The sequence below is a fragment of the Adiantum capillus-veneris genome, chromosome 25, assembly GCF_014529385.1.
Source record: "Adiantum capillus-veneris isolate H3 chromosome 25, ASM1452938v2, whole genome shotgun sequence".
NCBI classification, from domain to species: domain Eukaryota; kingdom Viridiplantae; phylum Streptophyta; class Polypodiopsida; order Polypodiales; family Pteridaceae; genus Adiantum; species Adiantum capillus-veneris.
Window position 1 is genome coordinate 94,745,547 of NC_140955.1, and position 19,321 is coordinate 94,764,867.

Genomic DNA, 19,321 nt, shown 5'->3' on the forward strand with positions numbered 1-19,321 from the left:
AGCGTGACTGGTTCACAATCAAGTGCCAGAAGCTTCCTTCATTGTAGGTGTTGATGGCGAGTACTCCATAGCTTTCAACTAGGAACCCTTAGTTTCATTCATGTTAGAGGGGTTATGAAACGGGTTCGTCCCCTGAAGTGGGAGTCCAAATCGGTAGGGGCAACCACGCCGCAGGAAGCGACTGGGGGACTCGACTCCAAGATTGGGTATGTGTGCTGTTACTTCACACATTTTCTCATTATGAGAGCTTGAAGGGACATTATGAGAGAATTTCATGCAAATTGTGAATTTAGAGGTGGTTGTTTTCTCACGTGTGGAGGCTGTGAAGTGTGTGTGTGGGGGAGAGAGAGTGATGTGTTACGTGGTACCTAGGCCTAGTGTATGCGAAATGTGGGATACGCTGTTCATCCAAATACACACACACGCACGATCGAGACTAGAGAGGGCTCCGACAGGCGCGCGCATTCTCACACACACACACACACTCTCTCTCTCTCTCTCTCTCTCTCTCTCTCTCACTCTCGCGCGCACACGCTCTCTCCTTCCTTCTCGGATCTTTCTGTTCTGCATCCGTGTCTCATTCGCGCGCCCTCACCCCGCCTCGGATTTTTTCTGGCAAGTCTACCAGCCCCCCTACACACACAGCTCTCTCTCTCTCTCTCTCTCTCTCATACACCCACATCCTACTGCATTTCTCTGCTCACGAAGCGCGGAGGAGAGTATCTATTCCTCTGTTTCCCTCACGCCATGCGCAGAGTATTTCCTCTCAGGCCCGCGGAGACGAGCCTCTTGGTTACGTACGACAATAGCACATTCGAGCAGGAAGATGTCGACTCTTTCGACCCTGCCCCTTCTTCTGCTGCCTTCAATTTGAAGCATCGCAGGCGCAGCTCTTCCACCAATTTCTCTGCAAGCAGCAGCTTGCCCTCCTCCCCTCGCAAGCTACCTCCTCTGCGGAAGTGTCATCCTCCTCCTTCTTCTGAGTACCCAGAATTTGCAGAGGTCGCTTCTCCGAGCCCTCCTTCGTCTCTGTGGACTTCCAGCTTCTTTGATGATGGTGACTCCACCAGCTTCAATTCCTCCGATGGCACCTGCTCCCGCCGTCGCCCTACCTCCTACTTTTCTTCCTCGTCATCGTCTTCAATGTAAGTCTATCTGTTTCTCTCTCTCACCCTTTCACACACACGTCGGTGCTGTGCTCTCTCTCTCTCTCTCTCTCTCTCGCGATGGTCAGTGCCGAATAGGACTTGTTGCCCTTCTACCGCAAAAAGTTTGCTGACGGGTCTGCTTAGATTACACTGTGTGTGTGTTTTTTCTCCGGAGATGTGGATATTTGTTCACGTAGAAAGGTCTTTCTACAGAGAGAGAGAGAGAGAGAGAGCGAGAGAGAGCTCTGGGTTCCAGCTACTGTTGCATGGTTTGCACTTAAGAAACTTATTTTGGTAATGTAATTGCTATACAGCAACTTTAACCCTGCTGATTCGGGATCATCCTCGGCAATCTCTGGGAGCAAGGATGTGGATGACACAGCAAGTTCTTCTCAAAAGGCTTCCTCAAGCCATGCCAACACAGAGAATGCAATATGTAAAGAACTGAAAGTTAATCTGCGTGTCAAGACACACTCTTTGGATGAAGGGCTGCGTGCTGCCAAGCCCTCCCTGAAGGCTCTGGCTTTTGGAGAACCGTTGGAGCTCGTTCAACCTGAGACACCTACTTATGTCATACCCAAAGAGGTGGAAGAGTACATGCAGAATTGCTTGGATATGCCGTCCAATGTTGCGACCTCTCACCGCTCAGTATTGACGCCGAAAGCTTTTGACAGGACAGGTAAATCCTCCGGAAGTCGTGTGCGTCTTTCTAGGCCTGCTCGTGAGAGCCCTCAATGTGCTGCTCCAAAACCCCCACTACAAAGGAACGAAGCTGAAAGCTGCAGCTGCTCTACACCCTTCAAGTATCTCTCCAAGTGCCTGAAAAGCGACAGAAGGAGGCCGGTTACTAGTAAGGATGATGGTGGAAGGCAGCGCTCATCTACTAAGTTTTCGACACTCACAAATGGGCTATACTCACCACAACTGTTGCCTAGAGCAAAGCTAAGATTGGACAAAGAATGTGTGCGACAAACTGACTCCGCAAGAGAGGATTTAGCAGATAAGAGTGAGGAGTGTGATGACATTCCAGTGAAAGGTGCTTCACTGTCCACTCCAAGATCTCTCACCCCAGGACAAACTCAGCTGATGGTGAGCAATGCTAGGTCCATTTTCGATGAGAATCGGCAGTCTCCAGTTAAGTGTCAGTCTTTTGGTTCTGCCATGGTTAATGAATATGTGCGGCCTCTACAAGACGAGGCAAAATTATTGTCTTTCCATGAGAGCCCTAGGTCTGCCTCTTTTCATTATGAATCTGATTGTAACCTTTCAAGTCAATCAAGGCCACAGTCTGGTAGTGTGGATTTAGCTAACAGATTGGTCAACTTGCGTCAAGGGGCCAACGCTGGCTTGTCGAAAATGTCTGGGCAAGGGCCCAAAGTGAGCTCAGCAAACACCTCCAGATGGAGGCCCTTAAGTATGGACGCATCAATGAGGTTAGGTAGGGACAGCAGTATTTGTTCGAGTATGGCAGATAATGAAAACTTGTTTGTGGATTGCAAAAGGTCTTCAGACCTCTTTGCAGCTGAAGAGAAGAATATGCGGACTTTAGTCCTTCTGCAGCTTGAGATCAACAAGTTATGCAAAGAGAAAAGACTCCTGGCCAGAGAATTGGCAGTTGAAATGAAAGCTCGCCATTGTCAACAAAAATCTGCAGAAAATTCTGTGAGACATATTGAAGCCAAGATGGAGGAAAAGTTAATTGCAGTGGAAAAAGACCATGCCTATGCGCAAGCATGTCTTGAACAGGAAATGGACAGGAGAAAGAAGGAATGGTCTGCAAAACTTGACAAGATAAGAGTAGAGGAGAAGAGATTGAGAGATAGAGTTACTGAGATGGCGCTGGAGAGGGTGGAACTTCAAAAGGCCATTGCTTTTCACAAGAGTAGAGAAACTTCTCTGCAAGCTCAAGTCATGGATCACGAGTTGTCTGCTCAAACGTGGATGCGACGACACCGCCAGAGTGAAGAGGAGGTGGCGTGCCTGAGAAAGTCCTTTACGCATGCGTGCAACAAGCTTGGTGACAAGGAGCATGAGCTGAACCTTGTGGTTCAAAGGAGTAAAGCTTTAGAGAGGGAAAATACAGAGCTGTTCAAGGAAGCCGCAAGGTTGAAGAAAGCTTATGCTGATCAGGAGATGACCTTTGAAGAGTTGTGGCAGAGGCTGGTGGATATTGTGAATGGGCCGTCAGATTTTAAAGTAGAAAGGTTGAGAAGGCTGCATACAGAATTGAGGATGTTTGCAGTGAGAGAGCAGGCCCTCAGATATGAGATTGATGTTTTACATTCGCAGCTGCTTCAGACAAAGCAGAGAGCCCTGCACTCTAGTGAGGATGGGTTGATTGTTCTCTCTAACGGTAGAATGTGTTCTCCAAAAAAGCAGTTAAGGTTTGCAAAGGTTTCAACTGGGCAGAGTTTGGAAACTTTGGAGGACCTCATGGGCAAGCTGGAGGTGACCAAAGAGCATGCTCGACAAGTTGAGTATCAAGTATGTTTAGCTACTCTTCTGCACGCTTTTGAGGTTCAAAAAGTTAATTTTTCGGAGCTGGCTTATCATGGTGCTTGGAAGGCCAAAACTTGATATTATGTGTGTGTGTGTGTGTGTGTGTGTGTGTACACATACATATACATATACATATATATATTTATATGTATCCGTAATATGTATACGTACACATACACATACGTATACATATGTGTGTGTCTGTCCACACATTTTTTTTGTACACACACACACACACACACACACACACACACACACATATATATATATATATATATATACATATATACATATACATATACATATACATATACATATACATATACATATACATATACATATACATATACATATACATATATACATATACATATACATATACATACATCTATACATGTATACATATACATATATATATATATATATATATATATACATACATATATATATATATATATATATATATATATATATATATATATATATATATAAATTACATATATGTAGTGTTTTATTTATACAAAAGATCTGCTTTGGAAGTGCATCTCAAGGTAATGTTTAGGGGTTGTGTGTGTGCTTTCTCTTGTACGACCCTCGGATATCTTTGGGTTAACAGCAAGTTTTCTTTGCAGCTTGAAGTCAAGGAAGAGGAGATGGAATTGTTACATTCTGCATTGAAGGAGCGCGAGATTGTTGTCAATGACCTGCAAGGTGAGCTGTCATCTGTGAAATCGCAACGCGATGGCCTTCGTAAGCAAGTCCAACAGATGAGCCAAGAAGCTGTAAGGCTAACTCGGGATCTCACTGAGTTAAGGCTGGTTGTTGAGAAGCTGGATGATGAGCTGATGCTGAAAGAAGGCGAGATATCTATTTTAAGAGATACATGTAGTGATGGAGATTTCTTAGAATAGCCATCTCCGGAATGAATGTTACCATTTTGGCAGTAGCTCGCTCTTTTAATCGTCTTTTCTCACCATTCTTGCCGTCTATCCGTAGTTTTCAACTAGAGAGCATGGGGGAAATTTGTCCCCTGTTGAATTGTATAGAACCTTTGCCTTGTTACTATTGCTCTTGTAGCTTTTATCTCTTGCCATTAGTTATGTAAAAAAATGTATTCGGATTGTTCTATCTTGTAGTATGCATTTGCTTGCTGACTTCACGTTGACTTGTCGAGGTTTCTCCTTCCTGCATTATATGTTTGGCACGGTTTCCGTGTCGTGCTTCCCATGTTTGCCAGATTGACTGATCAATTTGAGTGTATCACTTTCATACGGTTCTAGAGAATCAATATTGAGCCTATCATGCTCATACGGCTCTAGAGCATCAATATTTGACTGATGTATTTTTTAGGAATGTGAATGTCTGATAGATTAATGTGCCCAATGGGATGTATTTGTTCATTTCATAGAGAAATTGTAGACTATCTGACTGTAATTGTGGCCTTTCAAGTAGCTTCTCCAGCTGGCTCATTGATACAGGTGAGTTAGGTACTTGAGCCTTTATAGCCACGTTTGAGGTATGCCTTATCAGATTCTCATTGGTTGGAGGACTTGAAAGGGCATCTGTTATTGTTTGCTTTGATCCATTGATTTACCCTTTCATTTGCTTTTATGCTGAATCTTAAGAACTTCCAAGGTCCTTGTGAAACTATTGGAGTGTTCCCAATCTGAGATGTCACGTAGAGTGATTTTCGTAAGCCTGTTGTTTTTTCTGATGCGCTGTGGTGAGGAACAAGGAGTACTGTATATGCAATTGGTAATGACGCTTATATGGACACTTGACTTTGAACGACCTGGAATTGATTTTAGTGGAGTTGGTGAAGCTTGACGACTGTTTGTAACAGTCAGGATAGGTTTGAGTAGCTGTGGATGCTCTCTTCACTTCACTTTTGCATATGGTACTTGGAGAACTTTATTGGCTGCGAAGCATTGGCAATGAGGCTTATTCAAGCAGTACATGTTTTCCTCGGTGGTATATACACTTGAAGCTCATTGGGTATGCGTTTATAGTCTCTAGTTGGAGCCTTTACAAAGTTTATCATGTTCTGCACTTTCATGCTTTCCCTAACAGCACTTGGAGAAGGGTATATCACTAAATTCACAGCTCAACCACTAGTTGATGATATACACTTAGGCTCTCATCAGAGATGAGATGAATTATTTTAGTGAATTGGTATTTCACTCACATGTATTGCCTATGGTACTAAGTCATAGAGGTTTTTAGAGTGCGTGTTTTTTCTTGAGAAGCAAAAATCTTGAGGCATACAAAATAAGCAGACACGTCAAATGACTTTGAATTAATGTGAACAAAAGAGAGTCCAAAAGGTCATTTAAGGCTTTACGTGGAAACAAAGCGTTTATCATAAACACGTGGGGGAGTTGAACAAAGGAAACCATTCAGGCGATGATTTCATGTGCGATTTTTTAAATCTTATCTTAACTAGATTGCCTTTTAGGTAAAGCGTCTAGTCAGCTTTGGGACATGAAACATTGTTCTCGCGATTAAACAACTCAATTGATCATAGAGAATCGAGAAGCTTGCCCATGGCATTAATAGTTGACTTTTAGTGCTTATTGACAATTAAATTAGTGACTCTAAACCTTTCGATTCGTTGACCTTTACAAGTATTTATGTGTTTGATTCTATTGCATTTTAATGTTTACTGTTCAACAAATTGTTTAACATTTTGTTATTGATTATTCTATGTGCTTGTTCAATGCTCTTGACCATTGCTCCCCTCATGCCAGAGGCCGGCTTGATGTACTCAAGCTTATGACATGAGCTCCAGCCAGCCAGCAAGCCATAGCCTTGCTCTTGCTGACCGGCTAGTGTTGGGAGCATGATGTGCTAGAAGAGCTGTTTGTGTTTGTCAGCCGACCAGCAAGCCTTTGTTCGCCGAACGAGTGAGTAGAAGCCGTTGACATGGGAAACTCACAGCAACAGAGATCTGCAGCTGACAGGCCAAAGCTCTTAAGTGTCTCTTTCCATTCATGAGTCCAATGATAAATCTCCTGCTGGTTCTTTTGCAGCCAGCCGTCCCTGTCAGGTGCCTCATGGTGGGCCGGCGTTTCAAGTGCTGGGCATGTGTACCAACTATTTTTGTGTTGCCTGCAGCCTGCTTGTCGGTTATTACAATCAATGAAAATTCCAGTGAGTGGCAGCCAACTGCTGGAGCTTGCGCGTGAGCGCTTTCCAACTGGCAGCACCTACTTCAAAAGCTTTGATGGCAGAGGCAGTCATGGGCACAGCTTCGACAGTTTGGCCGGCAGCCAGCAGCGAATCTCAAGACTCAGTGCATTGTTGTAGCAGGCTCTCCTCACTCTGCTCACTGCTGAGTGCTCAGCATGAGCACGACTCTCTCTCTCTCTCTCTCTCTCTCTCTCTCTCTCTCCATTTGGTCTCTCTGAGTCTCGGGTGTTGTTCCGCGATTATTTTCTACGTCTCCTTTCTGGCCCGACCCGCCGGCGAATAGAGCCCAGCTAGCCCAGCGCCCGCTTGATGGAGACAGACCGCAGACTGGGTGCCTGATCATCGGATGCCAAGCACATCGTACGGTGGAGAACGACACTGCTGAGCAGTGAGTCTTGACTCCCGAGTCTGGTGAGACTTGAAACTTGGAAGCAGTGCCCGAAAAAAACTTTTTTCCAAAAACTTGGCACATACATATGAGAAAGTTTAGAGGTAAAATGACTAAATTTGAAGGTTTTTATCTAAATCTAGAGCAAGCATTTCCTTGGTCAAGTCTTGTTTAGCCAATGAGACCATAAATTTTGCACAAAGAGTCTCAGCTCAAAGTTTGCACAAAGGACCATACATATCATGATGACATCTTGTAATAAGTAAAGCCTAGGAGTAGTTGTGGTTTCTTTGTCAAGCAATCAGAGAACTTGTAATTCTTTGACCCTCAAGGCTCGGTCTGAGCTCGAGGTTGGTGTATATTTTTGATATTCTTAATACTATCCACTCACAATTGTGAGTTTTGCAAAAAAAAAAGAAAAAAGGTTTTTATCTAAATCTTGTTGGTTTTCCTACCTTTAAATTAAAAATCTAGAGGTAAATATCAAAATTTGTAGGTGGGATTACACCAAACCCAGGTCTTTGGCTTTCTTAAAGAAGCTTTAGAGGAGTGTTGAGTTAAGCATACTTTCAATGTTTTCAATGATAATGATAGAGATTTATCTTAAATGTTATTTTAAAATCAAAATATTAATTATATTTTTATTTCACCTTTCATTTCACATCGTGACATGTCTTGACTTTTCTTTGATTCTATTGTTTTAAAATGCTAAAGTAAACCTTCAACTTGCATATTTCTAGTAAATTCTATACATACATACATACACACATATATATAGTAATGAGTTCTTTTTGCTTTCTAAAAAAAACCTTAGTGTTGTGTTGGGTTAAAGAGACTTTATTGTTTTCAGTGCCATCATGGAAACTTACCTTGAATGTTTATTTCACTTTCATTTCATACCCTGACATGTTTCGACTTGACTTTTCTTGCATTCTATTGTTTTAGAATGTTAAAGTGAAACTTCTTCACTTTAACTTGCATAATTCTAGTAAATTCTACGAAGACACATACACACATATATAAAAAATGAATCTTTTTAATTTCACATTTTATTTCAGTCTCACATAGCCTCACATGGCTTGACTTTTCTTCCATTCTATAACTTAATTTTAGTCAATATTTAGAAAAGTCTCTTTTATTAAGCGGTCGTCGATTAAGTTTCTTTCCCACAAAGGAGCGGAAATACTATCATAAAGCGGGATTTTTGAATTATTTTCTCACATATTTCACCAGTTTTTCTTTCCTTTATCATGGTTTGCAACCAAGTAGTCTTCATTTTCAACCGGCTCAAGGCTAAGCTGAGGCAATCCTTTCTTGAACACTGATACTACTTAAACTCAATCTAATGATTTTATCACGTTCTAATTATTTTAGAAAGCCACCGTGATTCTTTCGCGTGTTATTTCACATTTCATTTCACAGCCTCACATGACTTGACTTTTCTTGCATACTATAGATTTAAAAGCAGCCGTCAGTCAATTTTCCTTCTCACAAAGAAGCAAATCAGAAATCATAGCAACAATTTTGAAATTTGTACGGTTTTTGAATTCTTTTCTCACATATTTCACCGATTTTCTTTCCTTTACCATGGTTCACAACCGGCTAGTCTCAATTTTCAACTGCTTCAAGGCTAAGATGAGGCAATCCTTTCCTGAACACTAATTCAAGTTAAACTCAACCTAATGATTTTATCACTTTCTTATAGTTTTAGAAAGCCACCGTGACCCTCTTACTTGTTTTTAATCGCTGCTTGGAAGAGTTGTCCATTTGTAAAATTTGTGTACCATGACTACTACCTACACGCTATAAGGTACCTGCCACACCAGACAAGATAGATTAGGCGGACATGAGCTTGATTTGATAAGCTCACTTTTTTTTTTTGGGGGAGGGGGGGCCTCGTGACTAAATGGCACGTGGTCTTGAATGAAGACCCGGCCATGGGATTGACGGTGGATGGCGAGAATCTTGAGGCGATCCGACGGAGAAAAGGAAAACGGCGGCGGCGCTTCCCCCATCGCGACTTGAACCTAGACGGGGTTGTGGAAGCTCAATGTGCTAACCGAGCGCGCACGATGATTTGGTTGAAATGGACGTTACACCTCTGATGTTCGAGTTTATGGGGGGGGGGGGGGGGGGATTTTATGGCACCCTCGGGCCCCCACCCACACGGGAGCAGGTAATTTGTTAGAGAGGAGGAAATGACCCTTGATCAAACATATGCTCCTACGCACACACACGAAGAGGGGAGAGGGTAAGATGCTCAAAACCCGACTCACCTCACAGTGGAGAGAGTAAATTATAACAATTACCCTATGGGGGTACCCTAGGGGCGATTAAATGGAGGGAGGAGGGGATAACTCAAAACAGTGATCCCCCTCCGTGGGGCCCCCCTCTTAACTCATTTTGGTGTGAGTCGTGAGTTGTCAGCCTTTCTTAATCTATGCTCATTGTCATTGGGGCGAATTCAAATGGGATCAAATGGTGGCAGCATAAATGGGAAAGGGAAGGAAAACCAAAAAAAGGGGGGGGGGGGGGGGGGGGGGGGGGGGGGGGGCTGGGCTCGTCTATAAATGACACGGGGTCTAACTCAAGGGATCTACGGCTGGCGCGTGATCGACGAGGCGGGGAGGGCTTTGGGCCGTTGGATCGACGCAGCAGGGGGGGGGGGGGGGCAGACTTATATAGTACTGGGGTTGCATAGCTTTCAAGCAATCGCGTCTACTGGGTTGGATAGGTAGTGCGCCTATGGAGTGGGAGGTGGCGTGGTCGAGTCGCGATGCGGGCAGCTGGGGGCTGTATTTTTTTGATACCCAAAGATGGGATCAACGGTGGATTGAACATCCACCGTAGATCCCTTGAGTTTCTCCCGTGACGCTTATAGACGAGGGGGGGGGGCTCGTTAATAAAGGCCACGGGAGGAGTAAAGAGATCAATGATTGGAGTTTAATCATCATTGATCCATTCCTATGGCAAATAAAAAATTTAGAGTTCTATGCGTCGTGGCATCACATTGAACCCGTGACCTCCCCCTCCGTAGTCCCGTGACCTATCCACCTGAGTTGCCGCGCGGCGTCGTTGCATAGATGGCGACCTTGTGTATAAGAAACTGCCCCCCCGCCCCCCCCCTCTGCTGCGTCGATCTGACGGTCTGCGCTCGATCGGTAAATCGCCCTTTTCGTCGATCTCTTGAATCTCATCCCGTGTCACTTATAGACGAGTGGGGGGGGGGGGGGGGGGGGGGGGGGGGAAGGGGGGTTAGTGGGTTCAATAAACACACATGGGTGTAGTGGTGAAGATCACATGGCTTGCTATGGGGTAGGGAAAGGACATTGAGTGTCCTTCCCACATAATAATGGAAACCCATTGGCGACCGGCAGAGGCTAGGAGCCATGGGGAGCCATTATTATATGAGAAAGGACACTTAAGTATCCCAACAGTTAAGTATCGGGAGGAGGGGGTTTATAGTGTGATCATTGATCATGCTACATGGTGGACATTGGCTGTCTGTGTCGCCATCAACGTTCCAACGCTGACATGGAGCCCCTTGGCTCATTTGCACGTTGTTGTCACCTGTTCTGTGAGCTGACTTGTCAGCAGCAGAGCTGTGCTCATCTATTTCACTTGCTGATGTGTCGCATGCTCATACTATTCCCTGTGCTAATACGTCATGCTGTGGTTGGCGGATGGTGGACTCATGTCTGCAAAGAAGACTTCTGGTGGCCAATGTTTTTACACGTGCTGACTTGACATTGATCCGTCGATTGCAACATCGATTCCGTTGAGGAAATCTCTCTCTGTGGAGGGTTGAGATTAACAGCCCCCTTACTCTCGACCTTGACGAAGAGATCATGGGTTCAAAATGAGAGATGTGAACCTCCTCGAATTTATGAGCGTACTTGTATTTACAAAGTTTTTGAATTTAGAACTATGCATTGGACGGCTCAAATGCTTAGAGTACAATTGAAGGCTGTTGGCTCTACTTTAAACTAGTGTGCCCTGATTACTTTACAGGGAATAATTCAATTCAGGTCACATACATTCATGTAGAGAATCATCATTGAATATGTTCGTTATCCCTTGAGAAAGGGTTATCACAACTTGTTTCGGCACTGTCTTATTAAGACCTTCTTACGAACGATCATTGAATATGCTATGTTCTATTGGAAGGATAATTGAATACATTCACCACCTATATAGTATTGACCACATATATAGTGCAAGGACACTTTAAAGAGAAGAAAATGCTAAAAGGAAACAAGGTACTATGGCCTATATAATATATGGCCTACATATAATGCTATTGAGAAGAATTTAATAATAAGAGGCTTCTTGGTGCGAGAAATTTTTTTGAAAAAGTGATACTAGCATTTAAATATATTTTTTCACAATAGAGTATTACACTTTTTGGAAACAAGTGTGTCAAGGACTTATTTAAATTACAATATATTTCAAAAGCATCTATTTTATCCTACAGTGAAGAAGAGCATTCATCTTATAATGGAGTAGAGTATTCAGGCAAACCACGTGGCACTAAAAAAAGGCTTTGGCTATCTCTTCATCCTACTCTGGATGTAGGCTGCTCCTTTTTCTCCTTGGTTGTAATGAAAAGTGCCACTTGCTATTGCTACTAACACTTCATTGCAACAACTATAGGCAGCTCTCTCTCTCTCTCTCTCTCTCTCTCTCTCTCTCTCTCTCTGTGCATGGACAAGGAGATGAGTTGGTTTTGCCATGAACATGAAGCTCGCTCTCTCTCTCTCTCTCTCTCTCTCTCTCTCTCTCTCTCTCTCTCTCTCCTACCTACATGGACAAGGAGATGAGTTGGTTTCGCCATGAACAGGAAGTTGCTGCAGCTCTGTCCTTCAATCGGACTTGCATCCACTACTCTCTAATGAGGAATGACAGGGCCCGTGGGGGACGCAAGTTGAGAACTTGGAAGTCCACAAGGTCATCTCTGTTTTTCCTGACCCCTCGAACACCATTTGCACCTATCTCTTGTAAAGTGTGAGCTTTGTCCTAGAATATGAGTCAAGGAGAGCGGAGTGGATTTATCCCACATGCAATGTTGTAAGGCTGTAGAGCTACTTAAATCTCATTTCATGAATGAATAAACACAAGTCTATTTTGCATTACATCTCCCTTGTTTACGGTGTGATGGCTTAGCAAATACTCAAGATTGTGCTTATGAGTCCAAGTTTCATCCACCCTAGCTAGCAGGATACCATTCCCATCAAGTGGTATCAGAGCACGGGTATGCTAGCTAGGTTTGCTATTATGCATTTGCATGTTTGTACAATTAGCATTCCTTAATCATCATTAGCTAGATCCATTAGGTTTGCTCTTCTATTGCATATTGCATGCCTAATTAGTATTCCATTGGCTAGCATGAGCATGTTCTTGAGTTAAAGACTCTTGGCCCACTACTCACTGGCTAATTGGAAGCTTAATTAGCATTAGAGTTCATTAATTTGCCATTAGGAACTTGCATTTGCATTCAATAGCTGCTTCTCTATTTAGAAAAATTGACATTTGCAATCGGTATGTGTGCAAAGCCCGTCTCAAAAGCTCCCCATCAAGCGGATCCATGCCGAAATCGCCCTTCATTTGCACATTGGAGAGCTTGATTGATTTTTCTCTCTTGTACACCCTCACTCTCTCGATTGGAATTGTTGCAATAGAGGCTCAAAAGTGTAAGTGTGTGTGTGTGTGTGTGTGTGTGTGTGTGTGTGTGTGTGTGTGTGTGTGTGTGTGTGTGCGCCTAAAGAAGCATTCAATGCCCACCAAACTATCTGTAGAAAAAGGAGCCCCAAAAGCCTTTAAAGACTGGCCCTACCTGTGGTGGGAACACCCTTTTAGGGGTTGACCATTTTTTTTAATGGGCCACACACCAATTTTTATTTGAGTGCCCCACTGAGCGGATTGCAAGCCGGCGGTCAACCCAAATTAATTGAATTTTTCGGTCCGCCATTGGACGAGGCCTCTACCGGCGACCGTGTTTCGAGTCGTTCGGCCATCCAACGCCTAGTCAATGCATTGCAGACAGCATTGCTTAATTCTCAACTCCGTTCACGACCGATCGGCAGCTGCCCAAGCTACCGCCGTTGCTCGGCCTGTTGCACTTGCTTGCTCGTGGCCTTGCCCGCCTGCTGGAAGACTGCTCGCCCTTGTTAAGGCTGCCGTCCCATGGCTTGCCTTTTTGGCTCCCCACATCTAACCAAATACCCAAGGGGTCTTTCCCAGGAGCAGAGGTTGCAAGTAACAAAGCTTCTAAAGGTCTTACTCCGGCAGCTAGTAAACATCAGAAAGTCGACAAAAGCCAAGTCTTTTCGAAAGTTGGAACATCCAAGCACTGCATCAGGCATTCAAAGGGCCTTCACTAAGCAAACCCAAAAGGCCTCCCAAGGCAACCACAAATCAACGTCAAAGCAATATCTTCAAACATCAAAGCAAAAGGCACTACCCCCTTTTTTTTAATGTGAAGAGGAGCTTCACTCCGAGTGAAGAGGAGCTTCACAAAAGAACTCCCTCTCTCTCTCTCTCTCTCTCTCTCTCTCTCTCTCTCTCTCTCTCTCTCTCTCTCTCTCTCATTAAAACTTCAAAATCTTGCAGCCAAGCAACTTGCAAAATAAATTTCCTATAATATCTTAAGAAGAAATTGTGCTCATGTAAAGAGGAGGACATTGGCTAGGAGAGCCTCCTGAGCTAAGACCCCTCTATTAGCACAATGGAAAAGAAGGGGCTTCAAAAATTTAACAGGGAGGGCATTCATACTTGGCAAACTAGGTTAAAAGGTTACTTAAAGAAAAAGCAATTGTGGGGTATAGTAAAACCAATGCTCACTGATCCAACATCTACTGCCGGTGCACAAATACTGACACGAGCTATGAGTGCACAAAATCAAGCAAAGGACAAGCAAGCATTAGGATTCATAATCACCGCACTACATGACAATTATGCAAACTTTATTGATGATTGTGATACCTCATCAGCTGCATGGGAAGCACTAGAAAAAAACTTTGGAGTTAGGAAAAAGAAAAGCAAACTAAGCTTAAAGAAACATCTTTACAAATTGCAAATGGAACATAACGAAGATATAGCAAGCTTGGTCAATGGCCTCAAAAGCATGACCACACAACTAGCTTAAGTGCAGTACCAAAAAATTGCGGTTCTTCTAGAAACCTTACCACCTAGTTTTGACCAGATCAAGACCATCATTGAGAAGGATCGAACACTAGGTTTTCAAGATGTCATCAACTCTTTAATGTCCGAGGAGAAGAATCAAGGGAGGAATGCTACTTCAGGGGGAGGAGCTTTTGCAGTTGGCAATGGTAACAAGACTTGTTTCAAGTGTGGAAAAGAAGGGCACATAGCAAAGGACTGTCTAGCATCGAAGACTTGTAGCATTTGCGGAAAGAAGGGTCACCTTCCTTCCAAGTGTTTCAAAAGGGACAGAGGCAGCATCAACAAAAATCCAAGGCCCAAAGTGTATTTGGTAGAAGAAGACAAAGATGAAGATGAAGAAGAAGGCGGCAATAGCCTTCTAGTCCACGGTGACATTTTCTAGCCTTTTTTGTTTTGCCTTTCCCCTTCAGTTGTATTTGTTTGGAGATAGCTTGGACTAGCTTGGTCTCAGTTTTATACATCTGTTTGAGGGGAGGTTTTTGAGTATCTCTTGGATTAGAGATAGTTTGTCTCCTAGATTGGGGATGGTCTCCTGGATTGGAGGTGTTCTTTTGTTCTTGGATTGGAGTGTGCCAGAGATGTTAGTTTCTTCAGTTTCTTCCTAGTCCAAACCTCAAGGGGAGGATTATAAAGTATAATCTTATTATAGAATATGAGTCAAGGAGAGAAGAGTGGATTTATCCCACATGCAATGGTGCAAGGCTGTAGAGCTACTTAAAGCTCATTTCATAAAAGAATAAGCGCAAGTCTATTTTGCATTACATCTTTCTTGTTTATGGTGAGCTTGTGATGGCTTAGAAAATACTCAAGATTGTGTTTATGAGTCCAAGTTAATTGACCTTGGAACCTAATTCGCTCGAGTGATAATCTAGTCAACACACACTAGCTTGTGTCCACCATGTTTCTCTTTCATCCACCTTAGCTAGCATGATACCATTCCCATAATATTTGAGGTGCTCTTAACTGTTCACCTACCCATTCATGTCCTGGAGCTTAGAGAGAGAGAGAGAGAGAGAGAGAGAGAGAGAGAGAGAGAGAGAGAGAGAGAGAGAGAGAGAGAGAGAGAGAGAGAGAGAGAAGGAAAAGGGCATGCTCCTCCTGCTCCTCCCATGACTGCTTATCTGTCTATGATCCTCATTCTTGTTGTGGGGATCATCATTCCATTGGTGGTTGCTACTACAAATTTGAATGTGCTGCATCAAGTCCCAGAGGGCCACATTGGCGTCTACTAGCAGGATGGTGCCCTGTTGAATCTTAGATCCAGGCATTCATTTGATGCTGCCTTATATAACACGGTACGAGCAAATTCAAGCAAAAATTCAGACTGATAAGGTTAAAAACATCCCTTGTGGCACAAAAGGAGGTGTAATTGATAGATGGTTATCAATCCAGTGAGGAAGGTGCAAGTGTATGATACAATTTCAAACTATGGTGTAACTTATGACAATACTTGGGTGTATGACAAGATTCATCATGAGATTAATCAGTTCTGTAGTGCGCATAGTTTGCAGGAACTGTATATAGACAAGTTTGATTAGATAGATGAAATTATGAAGGAAGCTATTCAATGCGATTGTACACGATATGCATCTGGAATTCAGATAATCAATGTGAGAGTAACAAAACCCTCAGTTCCAAGGACCATTGTTCTCAATTATGAACAAATCGAAGAGGAGATAATGAAGGTCCTTATTGCTGCAAAAGGTGGTGGAAAAAGAAGTCCAAATTGAGAAGAAAAAGACTATGACAGAGGCTAAAAAAGATGCACAAGTAAGCATGAGTTATATGCTTACTCATGGAAAAGGAGAGTATTAAAGGTCAACACGAGATAAAGAATGAGATATACCTAGCCAGAGAGAGAAGTCTTGCAAATGAGAATTTTTATAGGGTCTTGAAGGAAGCGAAAACAAACCAACTAAAACTTACTCCACAATTCTTAGAGTTGAAGTTTATTGAAGCAATTGCCAACAACACAAGGATTTATTTTGGTGACAAGATGCCAGGAAACTAAGACTTGAGCAATCTGATACGAGTTTGCAGTGTAATATCTTTGTATGCTTTAGTTGGGCTCAAAGAGAGAGAGAGAGAGAGAGAGAGAGAGAGAGAGAGAGAGAGAGAGAGAGAGAGAGAGAGAGAGAGAGAGAGAGAGAGAGAGAGAGAGAGAGAGAGAGAGAGAGAGAGAGAGAGAGAGAGAGAGAGAGAGAGAGAGAGAGAGAGCGAGCCAAGGTTGAGACATATGAACTAGACAGATTGTAGAAGTTTTGCATGCTATGCATGCAATTGAGCAGAGATAGGTGACTAGCATACTGCTACCACATGGCAATAGCCGATGGGAGTGTCACCTTCATTGTGGGTCCCAACAGAGGCACTCATCATTTTTTTTTGGCTTCCCTTATATGAATGGGTAGCAAAGTCAATTTCTTGAAGGCCAACCAATAGAATCTCTCTTCTCTCTCTACTCTCTCTCATAATATGCTCATCTATATACTATCTTCAAGGCAAAGAGGATATTGCGGTTCCACGTGGATGGTAATTCACCCTCCATCAATTGAGGTTCCCTATTCTTTGTTCTCATAGTAATCATCACACCTTTTAGTGGCCATTGCAACTAGCCCCACTACTACTTCCTGCAAATGATGCCCTGCATTCCTTGCTCCAAGTTGTTTGTGTAAAATGTGTCGGTTATTAAATGGTGCAGCTCGATCATCAAAAGCTGGGAAGTTGAAGGAACCAACGTAGCTGCCCCATTTGCATATGCATGCTCAATAGAATCATTGTCTACTCCATCGTGGTCTACATTGTGTACTCCACATGTGCATGGAAGCTACCCAATACTTGCTACTTCTACGCTCTCTATGTTTTGACATTAAGTCCTACCCAATCTAGGCCCTATTTCAAGTAGCTCTTGCTACCCTCAATCTCCTTTGCAAACATCCAACTTAGCTTTCTTGCACCTCTACTTTTGGGCCCTTGATCTCCTTACCTGTCAAATATAACTCTCCCCCCCCCCCCCCCCCCCCCCCCCCCCCCCCCCCCCCCCCCCCCCTTTCTAATATGCTCATCTATATACTATCTTCAAGGAAAAGAGGAATATGGGGTGCCATGTGGATGGTAATTCAGCCTCTAGCAATTAAGGTTCCCTATTCTTTCTTCTCATAGTAGGCATCACACCTTTTAGTGCCCATTGCAACTAGCCCAACTACTACTTCCTCCAAATGATGCATGCATTCCTTTCTCCTGTTGTTTGTGGAAAATGTACCAGTTCTTCAATGGTGTGGCTCAGTCATAGGAAGTCGGGAAGTTGAAGGAACCAACCTAGCTGCCCCATTTGCATGTGCATGCTCAATAGAGGAATAGTGTACTTTATCATTGTCTACATTGTGCATGTGGAGGAAGCTACCCAATACTTGCACCATCCAAATCCCTAACACTTGACGAGATCACTAGCTACTTCCATGCTCTGTATGTTTTAACAGTATATCCTACCCAATCTAGGCCCTACTTCAAGTAGCTCTTGCTGCCCTCCATCTCCTCTACAAACGTCCAACTTAGCTTTCTTGCACCTCTACTTTTGGGCCCTTGATCTCCTTATCTATCAAATATAACTCTCTCTCTCTCTCTCTCTCTCTCTCTCTCTCTCATATGGCCTTTTATCTCTTTGTGTACATGCAACGACGTGAGAGAGTATGGCCTTTTATCTCTTTGTGTGCATGCAGCGATGTGTGTGTGTGTGTGTGTGTGTGTGTGTGTGTGTGAGAGAGAGAGAGAGAAGAGAGAGAATGAGAGAGAGAGAGAGAGAGAGAGAGAGAGAGAGAGAGAGAGAGAGAGAGAGAGAGGAGAGAGAGAGAGAGAGAGAGAGAGAGAGAGAGAGAGAGAGAGAGAGAGAGAGAGAGACTCTCTTTCTTTTGTGCAATGGTGCTGATGGAGATCCTTTACGTGTTGCACCAAATCCATAGCACGAGGCTAGGGGAACTATAGGGCATGCACAAACAATTTGAAATGCAGTCAAGTGGCATCAAACAATCAGTAGTGCACACAAGGTCAAATTGACATGCACCTAAATGCATGATTTTGTCATTGTAGTCCCGTCGAATGAGAAGCTGAGCACTTCCAATCAAAGTGGCATGGCCGCATATAATCCATTAATGTGCATGTGGAAAAGGGGGTTGATTTGGGGGGAAATTGGCTCTTGGGTGGGTAGCTCTCTCTCTCCTCTCTCTCTCTCTCTCTCTCTCCCCCCCCCCCCCCCCCCCCCCCCCCCCCCCCCCCCCCCCCCCCCCACCCCCAAAGCAACTGCCCAAGTGCACAACCGGCATAATCTTAGGGGACATACAATGCAAGGAAATCGGTAAAGTCAAGCGAGCACTTCTAATTAGATTCATGGCCACATAGAAGTGAGCATTCTAATTAGATTTCATGGCCACATAGAAGCCATTATGTGTAGGTGGAAAACGGTTGAGCTGGAGGGGAAGTTGGCTCTTGAGGGGGTGGAGGGAATCAGAATAGGGTGGGTAGCTCTCTTTCTTCTCTCTCTCTCTCTCTCTCTCTCTCTCTCTCTCTCTCTCTCTCTCTCTCTCTCTCACCCACCCCGAAGCAACAGACCAAGTGCACAACAAGCATACTCTTAGGGGATTTACATGCATGGCAACCAATGAAGTCAAGTTTATGGATCAACAATTGTTGTGATCCCTCTCTATTGTGCACATCATGCTCCTAGAGAGAGAGAGAGAGAGAGAGAGAGAGAGAGAGAGGAGAAGAGAGAGAGAGAGAGGAAGAGAGAGAGAGAGAGAGAGAGAGAGGGAGGAGAAGAGAGAGAGAGAGATGAGAGTGAGAGAGAGATGAGAGGAGAGAGAGAGAGAGAGAGAGAGAGAGAGAGAGAGAGTTCTACGAGAGGCTCTAGAGAGGAAAACCATTT

At 43.7% G+C, this 19,321-nt stretch overlaps 1 protein-coding gene and 1 pseudogene across 1 annotated transcript; both read left to right on the top strand.

Moving 5' to 3' along the window:
* The first annotated feature begins 489 nt into the window (after positions 1 to 489).
* LOC147425317 (uncharacterized) lies at positions 490 to 4,806 on the top strand. The gene is made up of 3 exons (XM_086499932.1): positions 490 to 1,145; positions 1,463 to 3,632; positions 4,280 to 4,806. The coding sequence occupies exons 1-3, from the start codon at positions 748 to 750 to the stop codon at positions 4,556 to 4,558; spliced, it is 2,847 nt and encodes a 948-aa protein (XP_086356058.1). The 5' UTR covers positions 490 to 747; the 3' UTR covers positions 4,559 to 4,806.
* Positions 4,807 to 15,681: 10,875 nt separating this feature from the next.
* On the top strand, positions 15,682 to 16,417 carry LOC147425318 (uncharacterized; annotated as a pseudogene).
* The last annotated feature ends 2,904 nt before the right edge of the window (positions 16,418 to 19,321 follow it).